The sequence below is a fragment of the Oryctolagus cuniculus genome, chromosome 17 (assembly GCF_964237555.1).
Source record: "Oryctolagus cuniculus chromosome 17, mOryCun1.1, whole genome shotgun sequence".
In the NCBI taxonomy this organism is placed as follows: Eukaryota; Metazoa; Chordata; class Mammalia; order Lagomorpha; family Leporidae; genus Oryctolagus; species Oryctolagus cuniculus.
Window position 1 is genome coordinate 32,794,904 of NC_091448.1, and position 25,486 is coordinate 32,820,389.

Sequence of the window (25,486 nt, forward strand, 5' to 3'; positions counted from 1 at the left end):
GGGGATGCGGAATGCCGGCTTGGGGGGGGGGGGGAGGAGGCGCTGGCACCCAGATGGCCTGAAATCTAGGGCTGATAAGGCCTGGGGTTTCAAAGTGATTTTTTCTTTCTTTTTTTTCCTCAGATCCTTTCATTTGAGTGTGGGTACTTTGATAGCATTGGGGAGTTTTTCAGACTCTGCACTTGGAGTAGGGGGAGTGGGGTCTCTAGGGAGAGGTTAGAAGCTAGAAAGGAGGGAAGAGTGGGTCCCTCGTAATCCATTTCAGGCAGGGGGCTTAGCCCTGTGGCTCCTGGCTTTGAGTCTACCAGAATTTCCCCACCGTTTTTTGCAGACAGTATCTGCGCCAAACAAGGGCCTGAAATGACACGGGGACAGAGTGCTGGGCCGCTGTGGTGGGGCGCAGGACAAGGTAGAGATGGGGTCCTCGTTCAGGCTGCCCCCCTGAACTTGGACAAGTCGTTCCCTGCCCCTGGGCCTCAGTTTCCTCATCTGTAAGATCAGCAGAATGAGGTGATCTTCCCGGTGCCCTCTGGCTGTTAACTTTGAATGGCAGGGTCGGGAGAAGCAGGCAGCCCTCCCTGCCCTCGACTTGATTTTGCAAACTGGCGCTCTTTCTCTGAGGACAGAGGTCAGGTGTGTGCCCTCCGCCCCCAAGAGAAGGCCCCACACACTGAGGCTGCTTTTATTAGTGGCACTGGGCTTGTCGAAGCTGGTGGCCCTGCCTTTTTGTACTTGCAAATCATTTAATTTCAGGAATCATCATTGATAGAGTGATAACGGACGTCTGAAGAATTCTTTTTTTTCTTGATTTCTTGGCTGGACATTTCGGAAAGCTAGTGCAATGAAAGCGGGCCGTCATTTTTTTTTTAAGGCACGTTCAGGATTTGAGTGTCCAGCCCCTCGGTGCTCCTGAGAGGCAGGATTTTGCTGGTGTGCTGGCTGCCACAGCCGCAGTTTGCCCGCTGCAATTGTTTATGGACTGTTGTGGTCACTATTATTTAGTGTAACCTGGCTTCTGACTTTGTTTCAACGTTCAGTGCAGGAGGCAGGAGGCAGAAGCAGTTGGTTTATTGACATGGAAAGGAGGATCTTGTTTACCGTTACCTTAAAAGCTTTGTTTAGGTAACGGCCATTTCTGTCCAGAATAGTACCCTAGTCTCTTCCTAGAGGACTTGTAGCTACAGTGAGTAGAGCTGTACCTAACTAACTCGTGTTTTAATTTTTGGTAGTTTTCCCTTTTCGTTTGTGTCTACAAAGATAGTTGACAGGGATGTGCAAAAGGTGGGGATTTGCCATGCTTCCCCGGACTGCTCCCCTGCTCCAGAGACGCCAGCCCGCACGCCAGGCGCACCGAGAGCTTTGATCCTGGTGGCCTGTGCTGGGGTCCCCGCACACCACACAGCAGCTCTCAGTTGGCTTTTGGTTTTGCCACTGTAGACTGCTCTGGCAGTACTTCACCTTCCTCATTGCCCCTTACTCGCCCCAGCTCTCGGTCGCTTTCCTGACCTGCTCCTCACCTCTTAGCCCACAAACATGTGCTGGTTGGCTGAAAAAAAAAAAGTCGTTTGGGGGAGCCTCCAGGAAAAGACGTCTCCGTCTTAACTTTGGTGGCCAAAATGGAAAATCCACACCTGTTGTATTTCTCTAGTCTGTGCTCTCTCTCGTCAGTGCTGGCCGCCCCTGTAGATGCAGTCGCGTTAATCTCTACGGAAGGGTAGTTGCCTAGATCAGAGATTTTTTTTGTCTGTTTTAGTTTCTGAAAAGTAATCTCTCATTTCTCAGGTCATGTATAAAGGTAGAGAACACGACGCGGTCTGTAAAGGACCTTAATGAAGGTGGTGAATTTGGGCACATGTTACTGGATTGGGCCTGGAGAGTGTGGGTCAGGGAGCAAGGGACCTCCGATGGGCGGTCTGCCCCTGTGCTTGGTCCAAAGCATTATTCTCTGTGTACCCTCTGTGACAGAACTGAAAACAAGACTCAGACTTACTTTTTTAAAAGGAGCAATTTCCATGTAGAAGCTAAAGCCTATAAATAAATAACTTGTAGCCATATGCATGCCACTCTGCATGTTGAAATTTTACCCAAAGATTTGTGGCATTTAAAAATCTCATGAAAACCAATAATGAACTTTTAAAAAGAGCCATTCCCCTTTTATCTATCCAATAACCTCTTCCACCCTCAAATCAACCTGTTGGATTCAAATGCCTGTGTGGGAACTGTTTTTGAGTTGTAACCTCGTCCCTGATTGAGTCACGTGCCCTGCCTGTTCTTGCTGTTTTTCCATTCAGAGTGAGATTGGAGTAGGGAAGTACCCTACTTGTTGCACCAGATTCTGACTTTTGTGCAGCAATTTTTTTTTACAGCCTTATCATGATGGCTTTTCTTTTCTGATTTAGGTTTATTTTGCTCATGGATTTTTACCCTCTGTGGTTTTTAGAATCCAGGTGGATTTAGCTCATGCTTTCTTTTCTTTTTTTATTCTAACATTTTAAAGAACCCCATCAGATTACATAGTTTTTGACACTTGCTTTTGAAGTATAACTACAGAACAAATTATCTTTTTGATTAATCCTGGGTAACTTTACTTTTGCAAAAATGGTTTAATTCAAGCAGAATGTTACGTTGGCTGCTTACCGGCAGTTTTTAGATGTTGTTGATTCATGTCATTTTTGTAATTCCTTTCCCCTCTTGGTTGTTAGCATCAGAGAGAAGAAAGACCATCCAGTTACCTACTGCTAGCAGACACTTGCATTTAACGTTCACATTATGATTTTTTCCCCCCAATGCTAATGATGCTCCCATCTTTTCTCTCAACCATGCATCGCAAATTAGATGCAGGTACCATTTAATGTTCACTGTCTGTGGAAGAGAAACCTTTGCCTAAATAAGAACACATGATACCTGCTCTGGTTTATTAAGAGCATCACACTCTGGAATGCATGGTATAGAGCAGTTCAGAAAACCTTGCTGTGGTCGTGGCATTTTGGGAGGGATGGCTAAAGTTGCAATCAATTTTTGCAGAACTTTTTTAATTGTCCAAGAAGTTACTAGAAGCTGGGTTATAATATGAGCCTGAGAAATGAGTGATTAATAACTAGGTGACTCATTATATATTTTCTCCTCTCCACAAAGCACTTCATTGACTCTGGCTTTTCCTTTGTTTCCCCCAGATTGACCCCAAAGTTGCATTTCCTCGTCGAGCGCAACCCAAGGTAAGTGGGAGAATCAGTGGTAGGATTATAACAGTCGGAGATGGTGGCAAGCATTGCAGGTTGCAAACAGCCTTGCCGTGACCTGTGGAAACCTGGTGTCTGCTGTTACTTCGGGTGTCAGCGTGTGGCGGTGGAAGTCCAGGCGAGGACTTCCGTGAGATAATCGCAGGTGCCCATGGTAGCCATGCCAAGGTGGGTTCTGAGTGTCCGACTGAGGGCCAGGGACAAGTCTGACCCTAGCAGGAGAACTTGGCTCCGTGCGTTGCAGTATTTATGCGGGCGTTCTATTTTTGTTTTTCAGCACTGCTGAGATCATATCAGGAAAAGTTGAATGTTTCCTTGTGACTGGTTTTCGGAGGCTCCTCTTTTTGAGGCCTGACACCTTGGAGGGTTTTGGGAGAGGAGCAGCATTTAAGTTAACAGTTTGTCTTTTCTGAGCAAAAACAGTTCTGTAGACCCATAGAGCTCTAAGTCTGAGAGCAGAATGCTGAAGGTCTTGGATTCAGGTTGTTTGGCTAAATCAGGGTGCACTTGAAACCAACAGCATAGCTTATTTATGCAGGTGCTGGTGCCTGGGCGGAGAAGTGCTGAAAGCGTCGTAACCTTGTAGGAGTGGGACTACACGACTTGCTTAAAGGTTTGAGCCAGGGCTGCGCTTTTGACAAAGTGTACAGTTAGCGTTTTCATCGAGCTTGCCAGGTGTGGCGAGGAGCCCACAGCTGCACGGAGCCCAAGGCCAAGACTTGAAGGCTTATGGCTTACATGTTCAACTTGCTCATTTTCGCTAGCTTTTTTCTTCCCTGTACAACACTGGCAGAAATAGCTGTCCTGCCTCTGTGGCCTTGACAGTCTACTCGGGAAGGGGGAAAGTTGAAGCTTTTTGTGAGCGAAGGTCATCCCGGGAGAGGGCTGCAGTGGGCTGGGCAGATCTAGTTTCTTTCAGAGTAATGGCTCAAAAGTGGAACCTCTTAATTGTGTGAAAGAAGGAATGGCTTTGCTTATTAATAATGGCTCAGTTGGCCGTCCTGGATGATATGTTGAGAATTTCAGGTCCGGAACCTGCCATGTGATTTAATCCATTCTCTCTTTGGGTCTCTTACATAAATATAATGAAATATTTCCTTGAAGCATTTTTTTTCCTAATGCTTAAGCAAATGATAGGAATTCATGAACCAGCGAGGCTCATTTATTGCTGTACTTATGCAAACTTGGGAATTTGTCTTTACTGCTTCAATTGCTTTCCAAACTTCTCATTGCAGAAGTCTTAAGAGAGTTAGCAGTATTTCCTCTTGAGTTTGGAGGAATTGCTGTTTCTTCCATCCATGTGAACTTCAAATTTCCAGGTTAGTCATTTGATCACTCAGAACCAGGATCAGATTACCCTCGAGGGAAACTGGAAAAATCCCTGACTTGGTCAAACTATGGGTCTGACCTGTTTCCCCTCCCCCAGCTTTTTTTCTTAAAGTAGGCGGGCAATATTTCACTTTAATATACTCGGCTGTTTGGTTTTTCAGTGATGCATTCAACTTGAAAACGAGACGGACTATTTCTCAGACTTGTCAGAGTGTGCATCCATCCTCAACCCTGCATCTGGGATGTTTGTTGGTGAATTTTCAGATTTTCAGATGTGCGTTAACATCACACCAGTTGGGGGGCGGGACTGTTGCTGCGGAGGTCTAGGGATTTAATAATATTATCCTGTGTTTCATGGCACACTTCACTTTGCAAAGGACTCTGGTGTGTATTATCAGTATCTGAATCCCAGCTCATTCTGCATTTGACTGCTGTGCCTGCACTCATCACCACTTTTCAGCCTCAGTTTCTTGGTCTGTGAAATGGGAGTGATGCCGATAGTTCTGTCTAAAGAATGAAATTGCGTGGTATTTGGTGAGGGCTTTGAAACTGATGTATCACTGCCATTATAGTTGGTTTAATCATTGTTATTTGCAGACTTTTGCTGTGAGGATTTGGGCAAATCCTTTAACTTCTCTGAATCTCTGTTTCCCCATCTCGTAGAATTTTTTTTGTGCAGATTAAATAACATTGGAAAGGTAAAGGGCTTTAAAAATGACCTGGTGCATGGCACTACCATTTCAGTGTTCCTTGCTGTGTCTACTGTTTTTTCCTTAGGCTGTCACATCAGTCCTGTGAGAGGTTGAATAATAAGAATGATGTTAATTGAACGTATGTGCTCTGCACTCTTGTTGGAACTTGATGTGTACTGATTCCCGTTCTCACCATAGCCCTGTGAGGTGGGTACTAGAATTATCTCCATCTTGTGATGAGGAAACAGAGGCACAGGCGGGTTGAGAAGTGATGTCAGAGATGCACCCAGAACTGCATCTTTGACTGGTGTGCTATCCTGTGGGGGCACATTGGGAGACGCCCCCACCCTGGCTGTCGGGGAAGAGGACATAGGATCAGAGTGGTCCGTTGGCTGTGAGGAGCGGAGCCATGCTCAGAGTCTCAGGAACTTGAATTTCTGTGTTCTTGGGTATGGTGGACTCCTTCCCCCGCCCCCCGCCCTGCCCCCCACTTCCTGTGATATTATCCCATTGAGGGACACTGTCTGGTCCTTCCTCTCCATCTTGCCCCTCAGGGCATCCTATATGGTTCTGGGGTGGCCCAACCCTAGGAAGGCAGCCTGGGAACTGTTGAGCTGCATGGTGTGGGCATGGGAGCAAATTGGAGATAAGGTGCCTTTCTTCCCCGTCGGTGGTCCCTTTCCACTAAAACTGGGCCCGGTCACCCAGACATCAGACTGAAGTTAGTGTTGGGGGCCACAGCCTGGCTGGTAGGAGTGTAAAACTTGGAGTGAAGTCTTCTTTATCTCCTGTTGATCTCCCTTTGTTGGAACTTCTGTATCTGTGTCTAGGGGTCACAGTGGCAGGGTCAACCTTGCATCTGCTGGTGGCCCTGGTGGGAAGCTTGTAAATGATATGTCAGCAGGCATTTCAGTTAAAATCCATTTCTCTGCTTGCTGGCTGTCCCTCCTTGCCGACACTCGCCGAGAAATCTTCCGTGGAGGTGTTAAAATAAGACTCGAAGAAATTGTGAGCTAGGAGGGAAGAAAACCCGCAGCAGTCCAGGACGGGCTTCATAGGAGTGTGGTCACAATACTGTTTCATGTGTCATATATAGGAAAGTGTTTTGACCATAATTTTAGTGAGCAGCCAGGGGAAGAGTGTAGAGTCGCTCAGTTGGTGTATCACCCTCTGTGATGCGTGCACTCACGTCTCGGGTGAAGGACAACAGGGCTTTATGAACTAGTCCGGACCAACTGCAGACTGGTGGCCGTTAATTAGCGAAGCTCACTTTGATCGGAGGAGAAGATAGGTCCTTTCTGGACCTCCCTATTTCTCCAGATGATTATTTCATTTTGCAAAACATGTAATAAGAGTCTCCCTCACCGCACCGCAGCCCCAACATCTTCTTAAACATTAAACTAACCATGCTGCTCTAAAAAACCTGACTTCATTTGAGGCCATTGGGGAAGTGAGCGTGATGAGGGCCGATCACTCTGTATCTTTTCTTTGTTCCTTTTGGGAAGAAGTGCTGGCTGCCTGCAAGACTTTTGCTTGAGTTTGTAGGTTCTTGCGTGGATGAACCAAGAGACTCGATAAGCTCTTTCTGCAAGAGTAGAGTCTGGGCACAGCTCACCACCTGTCCTACTTGTCCTTGAGCTTGAGAAAACAGTCCCCACTCCTCCTGGTTGCCATACTCCTCCGGAAGTTTTGGAATGGCCAGAACCTTTCTATTTTGACCCCAGGAGATCTCATGTCTTCAACCTGTTTCCAGTTGCCTCCGTTGCCGCTGGGTGACCGTGGGCCAGTCCCTGAAGCCCTGCCACACCTCCTGCTTCCTCCTCTTGGAAAGAGGGAGAGGGCCAGGTGTTTGGTGCAGTGGTGAAGATGCCTATTGGGATGCCTACGTCACACGTTGGGTATCTGGGTTCCGTATGTGCCTCTGCTCTTGACAGCTTCCCGCAAGAGCTCACCCTTAGAGGCAGCAGGTGATGACTCAAGAGTCTGGGTTCCTGGCCCTCACATTGTGGGAAACCTGGATGGAGTTCCTACCTCCGGGCTTCAGCCTCGGCCCAGCCCTTGGCCATTTGGGAGTAAACCGATGGAAAGAAGTTCCCTCTGTCTGTGGCCGTCTACCTCTCAAAAAAACTTCAAAAACTAAAGCCACTAAAAGGATTCTAAGAGTACACGAGGGGCAGGTGCAATGGATTTAGCCACCACTGTGTATGTTTGTATCCCAAATTGGAGTGCCTGGTTTGAGTCCCAGTTACTTCACTTCTGATCCAACTTCCTGCTAGCATGCACCCTGGGAGGCAGCAGGTGGTGGTTCAAGAATGTGAGTCTTTGCCACCCATGTGGGAAATTGGGATGGAAATCTAGACTACTGGCTTCAGCCTGGCCCAACCCTGGCTGTTGTAGGTATTTGAGGAGTGAACCAGTGGATGGACACTTTGTCCCTCTATCTGTCTCAGCCTTTCAAACAAATAAAAATAAACATTAAGAAAAGACAAAGTCCCCGGATTTAAAAAAAAAATAGAAGTAAGAGGGATAATAGAGCACCCATTGTGTGGAGTTATTTTAAAAATGAATGCAAAACTCTTTTCTGGGGCCATGCACAAAATCATGCTCAGCAAATGTTGCTGATATTATTGGAGAATTATTTTAATAGAATTGGAGAATTGACGGTGGTAAAGCAACCTAAGGACAGTGTAAAGCAGACGTACGCTTGCTGAGAGCACGGGGCCGCTGAGGGGCTGCCGGGGAATGAAGGAGTTGGGGCCAGCCTGCCATTTTCACAGCAGAGGCTGCTGCCACCCAGTACAGTTCTGTTCCCTGCTCCAGGTCACACCATTCCATTGAGGCAGGGCCACGCTAGAAGCCAAGTGCCCCTGCCTGGTCCTCTGATGTGGCTGGAAAGTTCTGTCCTCAGCCTGCATCCAGGTTGGTGCCATGGTGGTGCACTCCTTCGTTTGCACGCCGCCCGTTCTGGGGCAGTGGTTTCTTGGCAGCTGCGCCAGGGCCAAGGGTGAGCTTCCCGCACCTGGCCTCCCCACTGTTGCCGTGGGTCGGTCACTCGAGCATCTTGCCATCTTGGATGATGTGCAGCTGTCATCTCAGCAGCCACAGTTAACTGACCTGCTGCTGGGTGTTCTCACTGCCAGCTGGGTGGCGGCCGTGGGGTGTCTGTGCCCCTGCTCCATCACAGCTGGGCCCTTGGAGAATCACAGGCCTAGCTTCTTGTGTGTTGGTGAGTGTGGCTCCGTCCTGTGTTCCCAGTTGGCAGCAGGTGTAGGCTCGAGGAGGAGGAGCACCGTGTCCTACAAATGTCCTTCCCAGGATTTTCTCTTTTCCCCTCTCTTGCACTGTTGTGAAGGTCAGCCTGCTCAGGGGAAGCTGCTGTTTTCCCTGTCAGGTGCATTTCGGCACACCCGTGAGCCTCCCTCTGCCCTCCTGGGAGGGAGGGGAGGAGGAAGAGGAAGCCAGGCTCTGCGGAGCCAGCTGGCTGTCTGGGGGACCCCTTGAGGTGGCATCCATTCTTCAAGGCCCGTTCTGTGGTTTTTAAACCTGAATGCTTGCTGGCTGGAAGCTTTGGGAGCACACACACAGGAGAGGCACAGTTCATCCTCCCTCCCTCTCCTCGTTTGACCTGGTGTGTCCGTTTTACAAGAGCTTGTGTAATCCTCATCAGTTGCTACTTCTGTGCGTGCACCCACTTCTGGGGCCGTTCAGGTAGCCCTCTGTGCTCCCCAGGGCCCATAAGCACAGTCTTAATTTCTGAGCCTCAGTGTTGCAGTTCTTTAGGGTCCACTGTGGGGAGGGGTCTCTGTCAGCTTGTCTCCTACCTCTTCCGCCTTTTGCTGCCTTGAAACTGCGTTCTGTGCCCAGCCTGCCCTTCTGTGGGTCCAGTCTGTGCGTAGCCTTCCCGCCCATCATACAGCTCACCTCTCTTTCAAAGCTCAGCCGAATCCTTACCTTTTCCATGAAGCTGTTCCTGCTCCCTTTGGGAAATATTCACATGTTGCATAACGTTAGGGATGCGTCCCGAGCCCTGTGTCGCTGGGTGATTGCATGCCTATGCGAACCCCATGGAGCCCACTGGGCACACACACGTTCCTGCAGCCAAGATGTCACTCAACCAAGTAATCTTAGGGGAGTCAAGCCATGCACACATACGGTCCTACGTGGATTGAAATGTGGTTATGTGGGGCGTGATTCCTTCCCTGGATTTCCAGAGCACTTTTCTTTGATTTTGACCTTCCAACAATAATAGACTAGTAAACATTTAGTGAGCACATCAGGTATTGTTACATATTCACTCATTTATGCCCTCAGTAAACCTGCCTTTTTTTTTTTTTTTTTTTTTAAGATTTAATTATGGAAAGAGAGAGGGGGAGAGATAGCTTCCATCCACTAGTTCATTCTTCAAATGGCCACAATGACTAGGGCTGGTCCAGGCCAAAGCCAGGAGCCTTGAGTTCCATGTGGGTCTTCCACGTGGGTGGCATGGGTGGCATCCTCTGCTGCTTTCTCAGGCACATTAACAGGGAGCTGGATTGGAAGTGGAGCAGCTGGGACTTGAACCGATGCCTATATGGGATGCTGGTGCTTCAAGCAGCAGCTTAGCTTGCTGCTCACAACACCTGGTTCCAAATGTACACAGTGTGCACACGAGATCTGGGGCCAGAGGGTAGAATAAAGTCCCTGCTGTCTTGGAACTGTCACTCTAGTGGTTCAGTAAGTGGTGAGCTCACAGGGGAGTGCACCATACACCATCAGGCGTGAGCACCAAAGCCGGCTGTGGGGAGGGACCTTCTCTTTCAATCCATTCACCACTTCAGTAGTTCCATAATCATTTACCAAGTTCTGTGCTAGGGACTGTGGCAGGCACTTTGTTCTGATTTTTGTGGCATTTTGGTTCATGCCTTGTTGCCTTCACCGGACAATAAAGTCTAAGAGCACGAGCATATTTTACCAATGAAGAACCTCCCAGCCCTGTTGCATATCCTAGACTTGCATTTAGAGCAAAGGGAGGAACAATTTCCAATGAGATGTGGCTGTCTTCAGCGCTGGTAGCCCCAGGTTGGGATGCAAGGAGGGATGTGAGCAGCTCGCTCACTCAGGGAAGGGCCAGCACTCAGAGAGAAGGAGCTGAGCTGCCTGGAGGAGATGGTCTTTGCCCCAGATCCTGAAGAACAGATAGGAAGGAAAAATGGCAGGAATGCAGCTCTTCCTTCCTGCTGGGAGTGAGGAAAGGTCAGGGTGTGCAGTGTCTCAGAGGGTGTGTGCTACAGCCTGGTCTGAGAGGAGGCTTGGAAAGTGGGCTGGGGCCAGGCTGTGGGAGGCCTTGAGTGGCAGGCGGAGCAAATGAGTGGTGATGTCTTTGGCACGATGGTGCTGAGAATCTGCTGTGTGTGTGTGTGTATGTGTGTGTGTTACATGTACGTGTGCATGCACAGGCTCCTGGGGAGGCTCTGGAGGGTGATCTGAGCTCCTTTGGACCTGTATAGATGTTGGGGTTACTGACACGCCCATGGCTGGCAGCTTCCTGGGACACTTTCCTCACTGGACTTGCAGCTTAAGCTTCGGCCTGACTGTCCTCTGGCTCCAGACCCTTCTTTGGGAGTGGTGCTCTTGACATACTCTCTCTGATCTTTCAGGTGTGGGGCAGCTTACAAGGAGTTCTGTCCTTCTCTTGTGTCCACCATTCACTCTTTTTGTCCTTCTTCATGAGGGACCATGATATAAACAAAATCTCAAGGTTCTGTACTTTGTCCTTGTCTAAGCTGTGATCACGACCTCACCATGTGTAAACAGATGTCCTTTCTCAATATGGAAATCATAGATGGCTTGCAGGATGCCAAAGTGCGTGTGCTTTGGCTCAGATATAAGCACCTGGCCTGTGACTTTGCAGGTGGTGTCTGTGTGGGGTCACCTTTGCTGGTGGTTGCTTTGTGTGGGAAACACACTTTGTAGGAATCATACTCTCTGCTTTCCATGTGGTGCCAGAGATGAGCAGGTGTGGTCTTGGGGCTGAGTCCCTGGTAGAATGTTGCAGCAGTAGCCTTAGTTCACTGGTTCACCTGGGACAGGTGTCCCACTGGGTCCCAGATATGACGTATCTCAGGTCTCCCTCTCATTGGAGGATGGGTAGCACTAACTTTCCAACCAGTGGCAACATACCTTAAGTGTGGTGTCTGGCTGCCATACTTCTTTGTTTTAGTTCTGAGACTGAGTAATTGAAAAGAAAAATCCTAACTCAAACTAACGGCTGTCACAAATTGTGAGCTAGTATGATTGTAGGCACAGTATAAATCTCTGTATCCTCACTCTCCTTTAATTTAATCCTTGCAGTGGTCCTTTGTAGTCTTGCAGTATTATCTCCACTTGACAGAAGGGTAAGCTGAGGCGTGGGAGGGTAAATAGCTTTCCTGGGACCACAGAAATTTTGGGCCAAAATCAGTGTGCTCCCAAGGCCCTGTCCCCCTAACCACTAGGCTCTGCTCTATGTAGTTAGGCTCTACTGTACGCAGTACAAGTAGGATGAGTTTAGATTCTTTCACTTTGCCTGACTGCTATGAAATGCTCAGGCTGAAAAGTAGAACCCGTTTCACTCTGGTCAAGGAACTTCAAGTTACTTTCCACCATCCTTTTTCTGAGAGCCTGTTGAGCGTAGTTAAGTGACACTTCCCCAGCCATACATTTTGAAGAAATCACTTCATGGTGTTGTGCCTCCATTTGTATCTGTTAAATGGGGGAAATCAGCAGTATCTACAGCATCGAATTGTTGAGGGCATTCAATGAGACAACACATCTGAATGGCCCGGGGTGACGTCTGTACCTTGCAGGTGCCTGTAAACGCTGGCTGGTTAGCTGTTGCTGTGCCCAGGATAGCACCAGCCACATCTGGGAGGGCTGTCCCTGGCAGCTCAGGGGTGACTGGCGCAGTTGCCCCCTTCTGGGGGTAATAGATGGAGCAACATCTTGAGACTGGAACATTCTGTTTTGGTGGCTTGGCCCACTCACAGGTCCTGGCTTGCAAGGCAAGATGGCAGGCTCCTTTATCTGGTGGGGTGCCTGGTGGGCATGAGGAATTCATTTCCTGTGCCACGTCTGATGCCTGTGTTTTTGCTGTCCCTGGGAGTGAGGTCCTGGGAAGCCTCTGGGGCAGAGCTGAGGCCTCGCTGTGTGAGAGGACTCCCTGGGAGCCTGCTGTCTCCCAATCTTAGTCTTTATCTGCCTGGGGGTAGTGCCACCCATGACTGATCTGAAAGCATCACATTCATTTATTTGTCACTGCCTGTGACAGGCAAGTTAATGCTAATGGATTCTTTTTTTAGCCTGTTGTCTGGGATGAGTTTCTCCCAAATGTCCTGAAATCGAAGGCATTAGGGGAACGTGTAACTTTTATGTCAGGCGAGGATTTAAAAAGATAAATAGGGTTTTGTGTGCAAGGGCCTTAAATTTAGGTTAGGGGCAAGAGCGGCCAAAGGAGGGGGGTTGTGTTGGGCCAGGCCAGCGTCATCTTTTTAAGAAATCCATTCAGAGCTCTAAATTGCTGTTTCTGTTTCAATTATGTGACAATTTCAAGGGTTTAGAAAAATCTAATAAAGTGGTCTTGATGATGCATTCTGGGCAGAGTGTACTTCAGAAGTTCCAAGGGAATAAATTCGTTGGGGGTCAAGAGATCCTCGCTTAGGCCACCCTGGCCTTCTTACATCTGGGATTTTACATTTTTATTGTTTTGGAGGGCAGGAAGCAGTGTAGGAATGTATTCAGGGCTCCATCAGTATCCTCCACCGAAGTGAATTCCTCTCTGGGCAGTTGCGAATAGTCGGCCCCGGCGATCTTTTTTTTCCCCCTCCTTCTTTTTAAGCTGACATATTGTAAACGACTTTCAGAGCATGATTTGTGTGTGTAGTGATGTTGAATAAAGCACCAAAGAGAAGGCACTGGGGGAGGAGAAGGAGTGAGAAGGGAGGCCCCATAAAAGTTTTTTCTTTGCTCCAATCAAAGCTTTTGATAGTTTCCCAAAGAATAGAGGTTTACAATGGAGGCTGGCTTTGGGGCTACCCACGGGAGCAGAGTGCAGAAAGACTTCGTGTTGCAAAATGTGATGCTGAGTGACATTAATGAGGTGACCGCTGTGGTGGGAGGGAGACGAGGAAGTGGCCAGATTGCCGTTCCCATGGCTCGCTTTCAGCTGAGGGCTCCTGCATGTGTGTGTGTGCACGTACCATTTTGTCCTCTGCCCCTTCCCATGGAAGTTGTAGTCCCAAATGCAGTTCGATTTGCAGCAGAATTCCCCACTGTAGACAGGCTGTGTGTGGTGAGTGCTGGCCTCTGTTTGCACCTGCTGAAAATTCAAATTGTAAACCAGGAAGACTTTAGTTTTACTTTCTAGGTAAAACTGCAGGAGCCTGGGTGGGTGGCAGGTGAGCAGATCTGGGCACTGTTGGAAGAGCTAAGCCAACTGTGTGAAAAGTCAGTATTCTTGCCTCTGGAATGCATTCCAGGGAGAGGGGAAGAGAAAGCCTGTTGGTGTACGGCTTTCTTTCTTTCTTTCTTTCTTTCTTTCTTTCTTTCTTTCTTTCTTTCTTTTTTTGGAACATGCAGGAACTGCTTCTTAAATATTTTGGTGTCTTAGAAAATATTTTGTATTTTCACTTGGTTCATGTACAAGAATTTCCAGGTTTTTTGTTTTTAAAGATTTATTTATTTACTTGAAAGTCAGAGTTATAGAGAGAGAGAAGGAGAGGTCTTCCACCCGCTGGTTCACTTCCCAGTTGGCCGCAATGGCCGGAGCTGTGCCATTCCAAAGCCAGAAGCCAGGAGCTTCCTCTGGGTCTCCCACGTGGGTGCAGGGGCCCAAGGACTTGGGCCATCTTCCACTGCTTTCTCAGGCCATAGCAGAGAGCTGGATCATAAGAGGAACAGTTGGGACACAAACCAGTGCCCATATGGGATGCTGGCACTGCAGGAAGTGGCTTTTCCTATTACGCCACAGCACTGGCCCCGAGGAGTTCCAGTTAACTCAAGAAAAGCTGCAACATTTTGGGTAGACTACCTGGGAAGGGAGTAAGCAAACTCGGCATTGCTGATTTCCTAGATAATACCTTGAAAGTACTTGGCTCTGTTACTCAGGAGGGAAGCCATGCCTTCATCTCCTTCCTGTCATGGCCTTGGCATGCTAACGGTGATAGGAAAATTGCTGGGAGATCTTAAGAAAAAAAGCTGGATAAAGCCGAGGGTGGACTATGGGAGAGGTATGCATAAGTGTGGATTAAAGATGTTTTTACACCAAAATAAACTTAGATTTTGATGTCATTTCCATGAACTTTTAGAAGGACCCATGTACTAATAGAACTTGATTTCTTTCTTTCTTTCTTTCTTTCTTTCTTTCTTTCTTTCTTTCTTTCTTTCTTTCTTTCTTTCTTTCTTTCTTTTGTTGTTGTTGTTGTTGTTGTTGTTTAAATCCCTTTCCACCAGTTCCCTCTGGGATATCTCTGGAATTATAGCTGGAGGCAAACAAACAAACACTGCAACTTATATACGTAAGACTTAATAAGAACCAAGTGGTAGGTTCACCATCTCTTTTGTCTGGGGGAAAAGGGATCAAATTAGGATGCGCGAACCTCGGAAAAAATTGGGCTGCGAATCTCCCCAAGACTGCTCCATGTATATGTTTCCTCCTCTGTTTTCAAAGCCGATAATTGGTTTTGGGAAGAACTTCCGACTTGATTAGGGGGCCCTTAGGAAATTAAAGTGTGTTTGAATTTCACAAGTATAATTTTAATTATACAAATTTTGCATTTTTCACTAGGGAGCCAGGTTCAGAACTTGTTTTCCTGTACTAATAGGGGTAGGAAAGCTGATTATGGCAGAATGCCTTCCTTACGGTGCTTTGAAACTAAAATTCCCTGGATTTGATTCCCATTTTCCCTGGCAGAACATGAGGTTCCGGTCAATGTCCATGCACGTCCCATGTCCCACACGACTGGAGAGCAGGCTGATGTCGTGGGGGTAGGGCGTGAGGGCCTCATTATGAATTTTTCTGCTGCACTTGCTGAAAGAACTCAATTACAGTTGCTCTGAGGCCGAGTCCTGCCTGGGCAGCCTGTGTCTGGCACACTGCCACGTCCACATGTCATGACTGCCTCCCACCACTCTGTCCTGTCGACTCAGTGCCCGTGCAGCTCTGCTGGCTGCCCCTCCTCAACGGGACCCCAAGGGATTGAAGTGAATGGTTCCGAGGGAGTGGTCACCTGAGGTCTTCCCCAACTGTAAAGAGAGCATGGCCCTGAGCACAAGCAGACCCCCTGTGCGTCCCGGGTGGGTCACTGAGTGTATCCCTGGGAAATGACCGTTTGTTTCAGAGCCACACAGATAAAACTCCCAACTGTCAAGGAGGTGCTTGTGGGCTTGAGCTCAAGAATCCTCCATGTTTGCCCCGAACCGAGGCTTCAGTGTGCTGCCTGCATGGACTGCTGACTGCTCGTTCCTCCTGGGAGATACTGAATGGAGCAATTGTTTGTGATGGAGAAATTGTGACCCTGGCTTGTGAGTGACTTAGTGTCATGCAGGTTGGGGCCTTAGAATATGGGAAAACAAAGCTCCAAATGTAGATCTGGTGCAACCTCATCTGCTCACCTTACATTAAAAAATTATTTGAGGGGTAAAGAGACAGAGCTCCCATCCACTGGTTCACTCTCCAAATGCCTCAAACAGCCAGGGCTGGACCAGACTGAAGCCAGGAGCCCTGAATTGAATCCAGATCTCCCATGTAGGTGGCAGGGACCCAATTGCTTGAGACATCACCTGTTGCCTCCCAAGGTCAGCATTAACAGGAAGCTGGAATTGGGAGTCCAAGCACTCCAGTATGAGACACTGGCATCTTAAATGCTAGGACAAACACTTGTAATCATGAACTTACTGTTTTTATCACTTTCTGTTTAGGTGGGATAGTTCATTGGCCTCTGGAACTAGAATCCTTGAGTTTGAATTCTTGCTCTGTTACTTACAAGCTGCATGACCTTGAGCAAGCCATCCAAATCCTCTATACCTTGGTTTTATCATCTGGAAAATGTAGAGAGTGAAAGTGTCTCCTTTATGGTTTGCTGTGAGGGTCGCTTATGCAGGAGTTAACATAATAAAGTGCTTAGACTCGTGTCTGGCCCATAGTGGATTGTGTGAGTTAAGGCTGTGACAGTGTCGTGTCTGGCCCATAGTGGATTGTGTAAAGGCTGTGACAGTGTCAGGACGTCCTGGGGCAAGCTGGGCTGAGTTCTCTGTGCCTGCCTTCTTCAGTAGTTGGAGAAGGGTTGTAAATGCTGCAGTTGACTATGTGTGTATTTTTTTCTTATGAACTTTTGGGAAATGCAAACATACACTAGCACGTGCATGCATGTGTATACATAGGAATGCATTCAGCCTGAGTGGAATTGCATGCAATTTGGCTTCCGACAGGTGCACATGTGGTAATAAATGAAGTCTGTGGTTTGTTGGGATCGTAAGCTTTGGACTCAGAGGGACCTAGTTTGAAACTTGGCACTGCCCCTAACTCTGGGACCTGAAGGAGGTGTCTGAGCCTTTCTGGGCTTCAATTCTGCACCTAAAGCAGTGAGGATGATAGAGTCTTGGAGGTAAGTGGGACAATATGAAGAAGGTACTCAGTGTCTCAGTGAGTCTTGGAAAGTGTTCGTTCATTCCTTCTTTTCTAGATAAAAAAAAAATTTTTTTTAATGTTCTTGAAAAGGGCAAGATCTGGGGCCAGTACTGTGGTGTAGAAGGTTAAGTCTCAGCCTGCAGTGCTGGCATCCCATATGGGCACTGGTTTGTGTCCTGGCTGCTCCACTTCTAATCCACCTCCCTACTAGTGGCCTGGGAAAGCAGTAGAAGATGGTCCAAGTGCTTGGGCCCCTGCACCCACATGGCAGATGCATTAGAAAAGCCTCACTTCCTATTGGCCCAGCTCTGGTTGTTGCGGCAATTTGGGGAATGAACCAGCAGAGGGAAGATCCTCTCTCTTCCCCCTTCTCTCTCCGTATCTCTGCCTTTCAAATAAATAAATTAAAAAAAAAAAAAAAAAAAAAGAGGGGGGCAAGATCCAAGTGTTGTACCCTTGTCTGAGTGGAGAACAACTGGAGTTGGTGGGTAAGTCCCTCAGTGCTAATACAGGAGGGCGGGCCATTGGGGGCAGTCGTCATCTCTCACCTGCACCAAAAGGGCTGGCTCTGGGGCTTCATTTCACAAAACTTGCATTTTCTTTTTTCTTTCTTTCTTTTTTTTTAAAGATTTTATTTATTTATCTGAGAGGTAGAGTTACAGACAGTGAGAGGGAGAGACAGAGAGAAAGGTCTTGCTTCCGTTGGTTCACTCCCCAAATGGCCACAATGGCTGAAGCTGCACCGATCCGAAGCCAGGAGCCAGGTGCTTCTTCCAGGTCTTCCCACGCGGGTGCAGGGGCCTCAGGACTTCTATTGCTTTCCCAGGCCATAGCAGAGAGCTGGACTGGAAGAGGAGCAGCCGGGACTAGAACTGGTACCCATATGGGATGCCAGCGCCACAGGCGGAAGATTAACCTACTGCACCACAGCGCCGGCCCCAAAACCTGCATTTTCTAAGCTGAGGAATTAATTGCATTTACTCAGGAGTCTTAGGCGCTGTCCACAGCTTTGAGTTTCCCTTGTTCCTTTAGGGCTTGGTGGGGACTGGAAGCACTGGGCCAGCTGCTCAGAGGAGTTGGGTGAATGCTTGGAGGGAGGCAGTGACTCCAGGAGGAGAAGAGCCCAGCTCTGGGTGAGGAGAGTAGGCAGGGAAGGTTGGAGAACTTTGGTGGGATGAGAGTTACCATTTTTTAAAAAAGATTTTTTTTTTTTTGACAGGCAGAGTGGACAGTGAGAGAGAGAGAGAGAAAGGTCTTCCTTTGCCGTTGGTTCACCCTCCAATGGCCACCGCGGCCAGTGCACTGCGGCCGGCGCACCGCGCTGATCTGATGGCAGGAGCCAGGTACTTATCCTGGTCTCCCACGGGGTGCAGGACCCAAGCACTTGGGCCATCCTCCACTGCACTCCCTGGCCACAGCAGAGAGCTGGCCTGGAAGAGGGGCAACCGGGACAGAATCTGGCACCCCGACTGGGACTAGAACCCGGTGTGCCGGCGCCGCAAGGTGGAGGATTAGCCTAGTGAGCTGCGGCGCCGGCCCAAAAAAGATTTTATTATATACTTATTTAAAAATGACAGAGACACACACACACACACACACACACAGAGACAAAGGCAGAGACAGAGACAGAGGTCTTCTGTCCACTGATTCATTTCCCAAATGGCCATAACATCCAGGACTAGACCAGGGTGAAGCCAGAAATCAGGAACCTCATCTGGGTCTCCTACGTGAGTGGCAGGGGCCCAAGCCCTAGGGCCATCCTCCACTGCCTTCCCAGGTGCATTAGCAGGAAGCTGGTTGGGAAGCTGAGACTGGAACCAGCACTCTGGCATGGGGTGCTGGCGTTGTGAGTGGCAGCTGAACTTGTTGCACCCAAATGCCACCCCCGAGGGTCGCCTTTTCATAGGAACCTTTGGCTTGGGGATGTGGAACACTAGGTTTTGTTCTCCAAATCTGTGAGCTCCATTGAATGAGTGGGAACAAGTTTCCCAGGGCCCCAGAAAGCAGCCACAGTTCCCAGCCACTTGCTTATGAGATCCACCCCCCAGATCTACTGTCAGGATGGGGAGTGCCCTCAGGGCACTGTGTTGGTCCAGGACTCTGGTCTCTTAGACCGCTGGGTGGGATTTACTGGGTGTTGTAACAGGGGACCAGATTGTGATGCTAAGTGGGTCCAGGGCAGAGATGGGGCGTGTTGAATGCCTGTGTGTGGAGGGTGGGGAGGGAGGAGGAAGCTAGCGGTGGATTACATTGACTAATTATAGGGAAAAAGCCATATTCGCTGCTTCATTAAGTGGTCGCTAGGCTATGAAGCAGTTTATTGTAATTAATGCAGAAAGCAAATAAGTGTTGGGCTTGGCGTGTGGGGTCTTGGGAGCCCCCCTCCCTGTGGTTCTCACTGCTCCCTCATTGCCCTCTGAGGAGAAGCGTTTGGGGGTGCATCCTCTTGGGAAGTCTTTGGCCAGTTTTCTACTGGTGTCTTTGCACAAATAAGGGAGCTCTCCTGCCTGACCTGCTTTGGATCCTCTGTAGGGCTTTTCTGTTTTCTGAGGCGCAAGGAGGGACAACTCACACCATCATTGTTATTCTTGCCACAGTCCTTTTAGTTTCAGCCCATGGACGTGGCGGGTTACACATCCAAGTCCACAGATCACGGGCCGTGTGGAGTTGTGATTGCTTTCCTTGATGATTTCTCGTTCAAATCAGCAGTGCTCTTAATTTTCCAGATGAAGTAGAAAGAAAATTGGAGACTCCCCTCCCGCCCTGTGTCTCTTCATCCGAGGTTTTCTGAGCATGACTTTGATTTGGAGGGTTAATATTAATTAGGAGCCAGCATAGACCTCGGGTGCCTGATGAGGTGGCTTCGACTTTTGTGACACGTGTGGCTCCCTCTCTGCGTGTGCCTGCTTTTTGAGAAAGTTTCTGGGCTTAGAAGCCAAAGGATAGAGAAAGGGGGGGGGGGGACAGAAAGAAGGAAAGAGAGAGAAAGATAGATACAAGGGGCTGACTTCTTTAACAGAGGCATGGCTCATTCCCTTGGTTTCCAAACTGAGTGACACTTGACCACCTCTGAGGCCAGTCCCTGGTTAGTGCCAGGTAACAGGGAGACGCCTCATTTTGTGCTGAGGCTTGAGGTCTTTACGTCCAAGCTTCACCAGTGCTGACTCCGTCTTTTGGGGATGGTGTCAGAAAGGACGAGGACAGAGAGAGCCAGTGAGCCCTGCTGTCCAGGGAAGGGAAAGGAGACCTAGAGAGAGAGGGAGTGAGCGAGCTGCTGTCCTCAGGCTGAGATCTCTCTTCCATGGCCTGCAGGTTGGGATTGGCTTTCTTTTTGAGGGGGTGGTTTACTGCGGGAGGGAAGCTGACTGACCATAGATGTGAATGTTCAAGAAAGAACAGGAGAGACCTTGGAGAAGTGGCCTTGCAGTTTCATGCCTCAGTTTCCCCATCTGCGGGCTGAGGAAGAATGGGGGTGTATATAGGGGGAAGCAGAAGATCTTAGGGTTTAAGAGGATATGCTTTGATGGTTTGTTTTTGGCCTAATAAGTTGCTTTCTGAGTGACCTTGGGGAGTTTACTTTGATAGACCTCAATCCTCCCCATCTGTGTGATGGGCTAATAAAATCTTAGAATCTGCTCTGCAGGGTTGTCGTGGGGTTTCTGTGGGACAGTCTTTGTAAATGGGGGACAGTCTTTGTAACGTGCTTAGCTCCTTTCCTGGGGAGCCCTTCACACTTTAGCCACAGGGGCTGCTCACTGTTTCCAGGTGACAGGGTGATTAGACGGATGTTTCTGGACTGAATGGGGCCGTATCCAGAAACAGCCTGAGTGCTGTAGACTGGCTCTCTGATTTGCACAGAACCTCCTGCGGAGGGAAGGGTTGGGAACTCAGGTGGTGAGGAGCCCCAGGCGGTGACTGGGCACAGATGAGGGGTTCTCAGTGTTGCATAGCAGATGCTCCCTGGCTGCCCTGTGGTGCTTTCCCGAGCAGAGGGAGGTGTGGACTGAGCCATTCCTGATCACCCAGCTTTGGGATCTTGCCTCACTTGGCATCTTAACCACTTCACCGCAAGAGAAGGGGAGGAGGGAGAAGAGGAGGCCCAGTCTCCAGGCGACATGGAAACCCACGTTTGTTTTTGGAACCCTGTCTGGTACTATGTGACATTCAACCGCCTTGCTTGACTGAGGCAGATCAAAGGCCATTTGCTATTTCTGAGTGTTCCTAAGTGTGGTTGGCAGCCAGAGTAGTGTCTTTTTATTACTTTCTTTCCCACTGAGTCCTCTCCGCTCCACCCCCTCCCTTGCTGAGATGGCTTGAAGTAGGCACCTGCACCTGTCTCTTGTGCCTTGTGTTTTCAGCAGGAACTGTCTGAACTTGGGGGAGGGCATGCCCTTTGTGGCCATGTGGATGTGGGGCTGTGGACATCAGCGCTGGTGCGGACATCAGCGCTGGTGTGGACAGTGGGTCCTGTCAGCTGTGTCTCAGCTTCCTTTTCTGGGACAGGCCTGGTGAGGTATTGTGGGTAGGAATAGCCTTGGCCTTGTGGTTGTTACACTATCATTGTTACTTTCTTGCAGGGACGGTAGAAAGAGGGAGTATGAAGGAAGGCAGCTTGCAGAGAGGGGAGGAAGGGGTTTATGCCAACGAGCACAATCCAGGCCGAGTGTTGGACAAAAATAAAGTTGCTCGGGGCCCTCCAGCGATGAAGATCAGACACGAACCAGTCCTCGGGCTGCAGCTCCCAGGCTGCTAGGAAGGCAGGTGTGTCAACAAGGAAGTGCCCTAGAAGGGAAGAGAGGCCATGCACAGGAGGGGCACAGAGGCAGGAGCTAGCAGCGCAGGCCTCAGCAACGCCAGGGAGCAGTTGGGCAGCTGGCCTTCTCAGGGGGTGGGGCATAGTCTTTCTCCAGGGCTGGTGCAGAGCCTGGCAGGGGAAAGATTGATTTGCTCATTATGCAACAAGTGTCTGGCACTGCTGTTCTGAGCCAGGCCCAAAGCTGGGTAGTGGCCATAACAGCTGTGATGAGGGTGACCCAGGCCCTGCCCTGTGGCCTCACATCTGGCAGGGGCACACTTGTGAAAGAACTTACTGCATGAGTTGTCACTGAAGCACAAAGACCCTAAATGCTGTAAAGATGCCTTGGCTGTGGTTATGACCAGGAAACCTGTGCTCTCTAGGGTTAGGAGGAGGCTTCCTGTAGAAAGAACCTTGAGGCTGAGCTTGAAGGGGGCTGAAAGAGTGTGTGTGGGGACAGAAGTGTCAAGGTGCATTCCACAGACCAGGAGAAGCCCGAGTGCTGGAAGGCAGGGGGTGAGGAGGGGAGAGGGCTGACTGGGGCAGGGGGTGGACAGACGCTGCGCCTGTGTCGGGGTTTAGTCTTACACTATTAGGGAGTTAACAAAGGAAGGGAAATGATCAGTTTTGGGTTTTTGACCCCCCTGACTGTGTACAAGGAGACTGGTGATGGGTGCTTTGGGCAGAGGTGAGAGTCAGTAAGGAAGTTATTGTAGTGATCGATGTGATGCTGGATGGCAGACTGGCTCAGTTCTGGGAGGTGGAAATTTGGGAATTGGAGTAACAGCTTGGTGGGTTGGTTAGCTGAGAAGTAGGAGTATTAATAATGGAGTTTTTGGCATACTGGTGAAGATGCCACTTGGGACGCCCCATGTCCCATTCTGGAGGGTCTGGTTCCACTTGCAATGCAGTTTTCCTGCTAATTAACACCCTGGGAAGCAGCAGGTGACAGCTCAAGTAGTTGGGTCCGTATCACCCAAGTGGGAGACGCAGATTGAGCTCCTGGTTTTGGCCTGGCCCAGACCTGGCTCTTGGGGGCATTTGGGGAGTAAACCAGCAGATGGGAGATCTGTTTGTCTCTGTCTCTGACCACTTGCCTCTCACATAAAGAAGATACCTACTAAAGGTGAAAGGCACATGTATCTCTCCCTGGGCCCCCCCTCAGTGAGGCTGGGAATACTGGCACATGTGGGAAACCTAGGAGGGGCAGGGGCCTGGCTCAGGGGGTGGATCTCAGCCCCTCAGCTGGAAGTCTGCAGGCCCTTGATGATGCACCCCAGTTGGTAAACTTTGTTTTGAATGTGCTTGATGCACTTATTTTAAACTACACACATATATTTCTGTACTAAATTATATATACTTAGTAAATCAAATAATAATAAAATAGCATGAGAAAAGAAAAGCTAAACATAAAAGTTCTTTAGCCTCCAAACCTTACTTTGGGGACTGTAGCTTTAGGCCATGGGGTGCCACTAGTGAGTTGGGGCATGAGATGGTAGTGTATTGTGCCCTGGAAATGATCTTGGCATTATCCCACCAGGTACTCAGTGGTGATTCCAGTTTGCTAAGTCTTTGTGAGTGAAGCTCCCTTCTAATGGTGCAGTGGGGCCTGTCCAGAGGGCTGAAGGCCACACTTGGCCAGGAACAGCCAGATTTTATGTTCCGAGCACCATATAGATTGAGGAGTACAGAGTCTGCTCTCCACTACCTGCCCTGCTGTCACCAGCCTGTTCTGAGCCCCTCGGAGCCCCTCTTCCCCTTTCTCTGGAGGGGTGATGATAACACTCTCCTTGTGAGTGCCGATGACTATCTTGGATCTGAAAGCCGGGCAGAACGACTTGTTTCTGTCTTTGTGATCCCAATATTCCTCTCTGTTGACTCTCCCAGTCTCTTCCAACAGGTTCGTGTTGCTGCTTTCACTCTGTCCCTGGGTTCTCTGTCCCAGTCCATTCCACACAGCCCTTCCTACGTGCAGAACCCAAGCTACCCCCTCACCTTGCAAAGAGTGCTGTAAAGAAGTATTGTCTTCCAACAGGCTGCATTTCAGACTTCCCTCAAGTGCAGCCAAGCTCAGTAGAGGCCTAGTGCTGGCTTTGCATGGAAGAAGCAAGTAAGTCAGAGGCGCCCTTTGTGCTTCTGTAAGGCCTTCTGTGGAAAGAGCCTTCTGGAGTCAACAGTTAGGTTCAGCCACAAAAGCCAGAGCTACTTGATGACAGTCCTGCTCTGTGGGATATGTGGGAGACGGATCGGGGCCAAGAAAAGTCCCAAGGATGGCCAGAAGTGGAGGTGGACCAGTCCGAGTGACACATAGCCGTCTGAACTTGCGTCTTGCATCCACGTAGGATGCTCTGTGGGATGAGGCCGGAAGAGCTGACTGAGGGTATCTGTGTTTAGCTTTTGTCCCTGCTTTGACTTGCCTTGGAATCAAAGCCAGGAGACTGGAGTTGTGGCTCCTGGGTTCTGTTCCAGACTGTGTGTGCTTTGTGACCTTGGCATTTGGTTTCTTTGCTTGGGGTCGACAAGTTCATTTCCAGCAAAAAGTGAGATGTGTTTACAGGCCTTTGGTCAGAGGCAGCTCTACAAAGCACCCCCCAGAAGGGCTTTGACAGGACTAGAAAGCAGCCTGGAGGGCAGTGCTGTATTTGCTGGGGACCCTGGGGTATCAGGAGTCTGGAAGTTTCTATCTGTTAGCCTCACTGCTCCTCCGAGGAGTAGGTTTAGTCCTGCACAGAGACAGGGACAGGCCTGAAGAATTCCTGCCCCCTGCTGCATAATAAATCTGATGCTAAAATTAGTGCCGGCCTCCCAAGCCGTAATTCTTGCTGAGATGATAAAGCAGTGCGTGTGTGGCCGGCTTGTCTTTCAGGATCGTGGGATGTCGCTTTATGTCACATAAGTATCCAGGTCCCAGCATCGATTATTTTTTTTTTTAATGACGGCTTCCTCCCTCTCCTCCTCTGTTTTGTAGGGTAGGAATAGGTAGGGCTAGAGAGCTGGCAAGTATTTCACCTTGTCTCTGTCACTGTGGGTAGATGTTCCATGAGCACCCTTCTGAAGGTTTTATAATTGAGTCTTTTACCTCCGTGACAAGATATTACTCACTTTGTCTGGAGCGTGTACTTTCAGCAGAGGGGAGGGGAGGCAAGACTTTTTCTCCTCCAGGGAAACCCGTTGCTGAAGAGGGCCGCCGGTGGTCAGCTGACAATGTTAATCATGGAGAAGGCAGCGGGGACCCTCGGTGCATGACAGGCCTCCTGGTGGGGATTATTTTGCTTTTAAAATAACACATTCAGGGCAAGTGTTATGGCACCATGGGTTAAGCCACCACTTGGGATGCTAGCACCCCGTATCGCAGTGCCTGGGTCAGGTCCCAGCTACTCTGCTTCGGATGCAGCTTCCAGCTGCTGCACCCTCGGAGGCAGCAGATGACAGTTCACAAGTACTTGGGTCCCTGCCATCCATGTGGGAGAAGGCGGGGCTGGAGTAGCAAACTCCTGGATTTGGCTTGGTCCAGCCCCAGCTCTTGCAGGCATTTGGGGAGTGAACCAGCAGATGGAAGATCTCTCTCTCTCTGTCTCTCTGATGTTCAAATAAATAATATAAATACCAAGGTAACAATATGTGTTTACCTTTAACTGCGGATGGCTCTGTCAGGGGTTGTATGTAGTTTTAAATTGCTCATGTCCAGCAACCGTCTGTTATTCTTTAAATGGTAAAATGGTTTTCATCTTGCTGCAGCTGTGCCCTCTGTGGGGGGCTTGTGACCCCCTTCCCTTCCCTGCCAGACTCC

The 25,486-nt window shown here is 49.2% G+C and overlaps 1 protein-coding gene across 19 annotated transcripts in view; it reads left to right on the forward strand.

The window, feature by feature from the left end:
• Nucleotides 1-25,486, forward strand: part of MSI2 (musashi RNA binding protein 2) — a 397,399-nt gene that overhangs the window by 2,240 nt on the left and 369,673 nt on the right. For 17 of the 19 annotated variants that reach the window (XM_051824830.2, XM_051824832.2, XM_051824831.2 and 14 more), the window contains one exon: nt 3,174-3,215. In XM_051824830.2, the coding sequence (XP_051680790.1) occupies nt 3,174-3,215 (42 nt within the window). Of the gene's footprint in view, nt 1-67; nt 1,123-3,173; nt 3,216-25,486 lie in introns of those variants that run through there. The other 2 variants (XM_070060919.1, XM_070060923.1) reach the window with 2 other exon arrangements.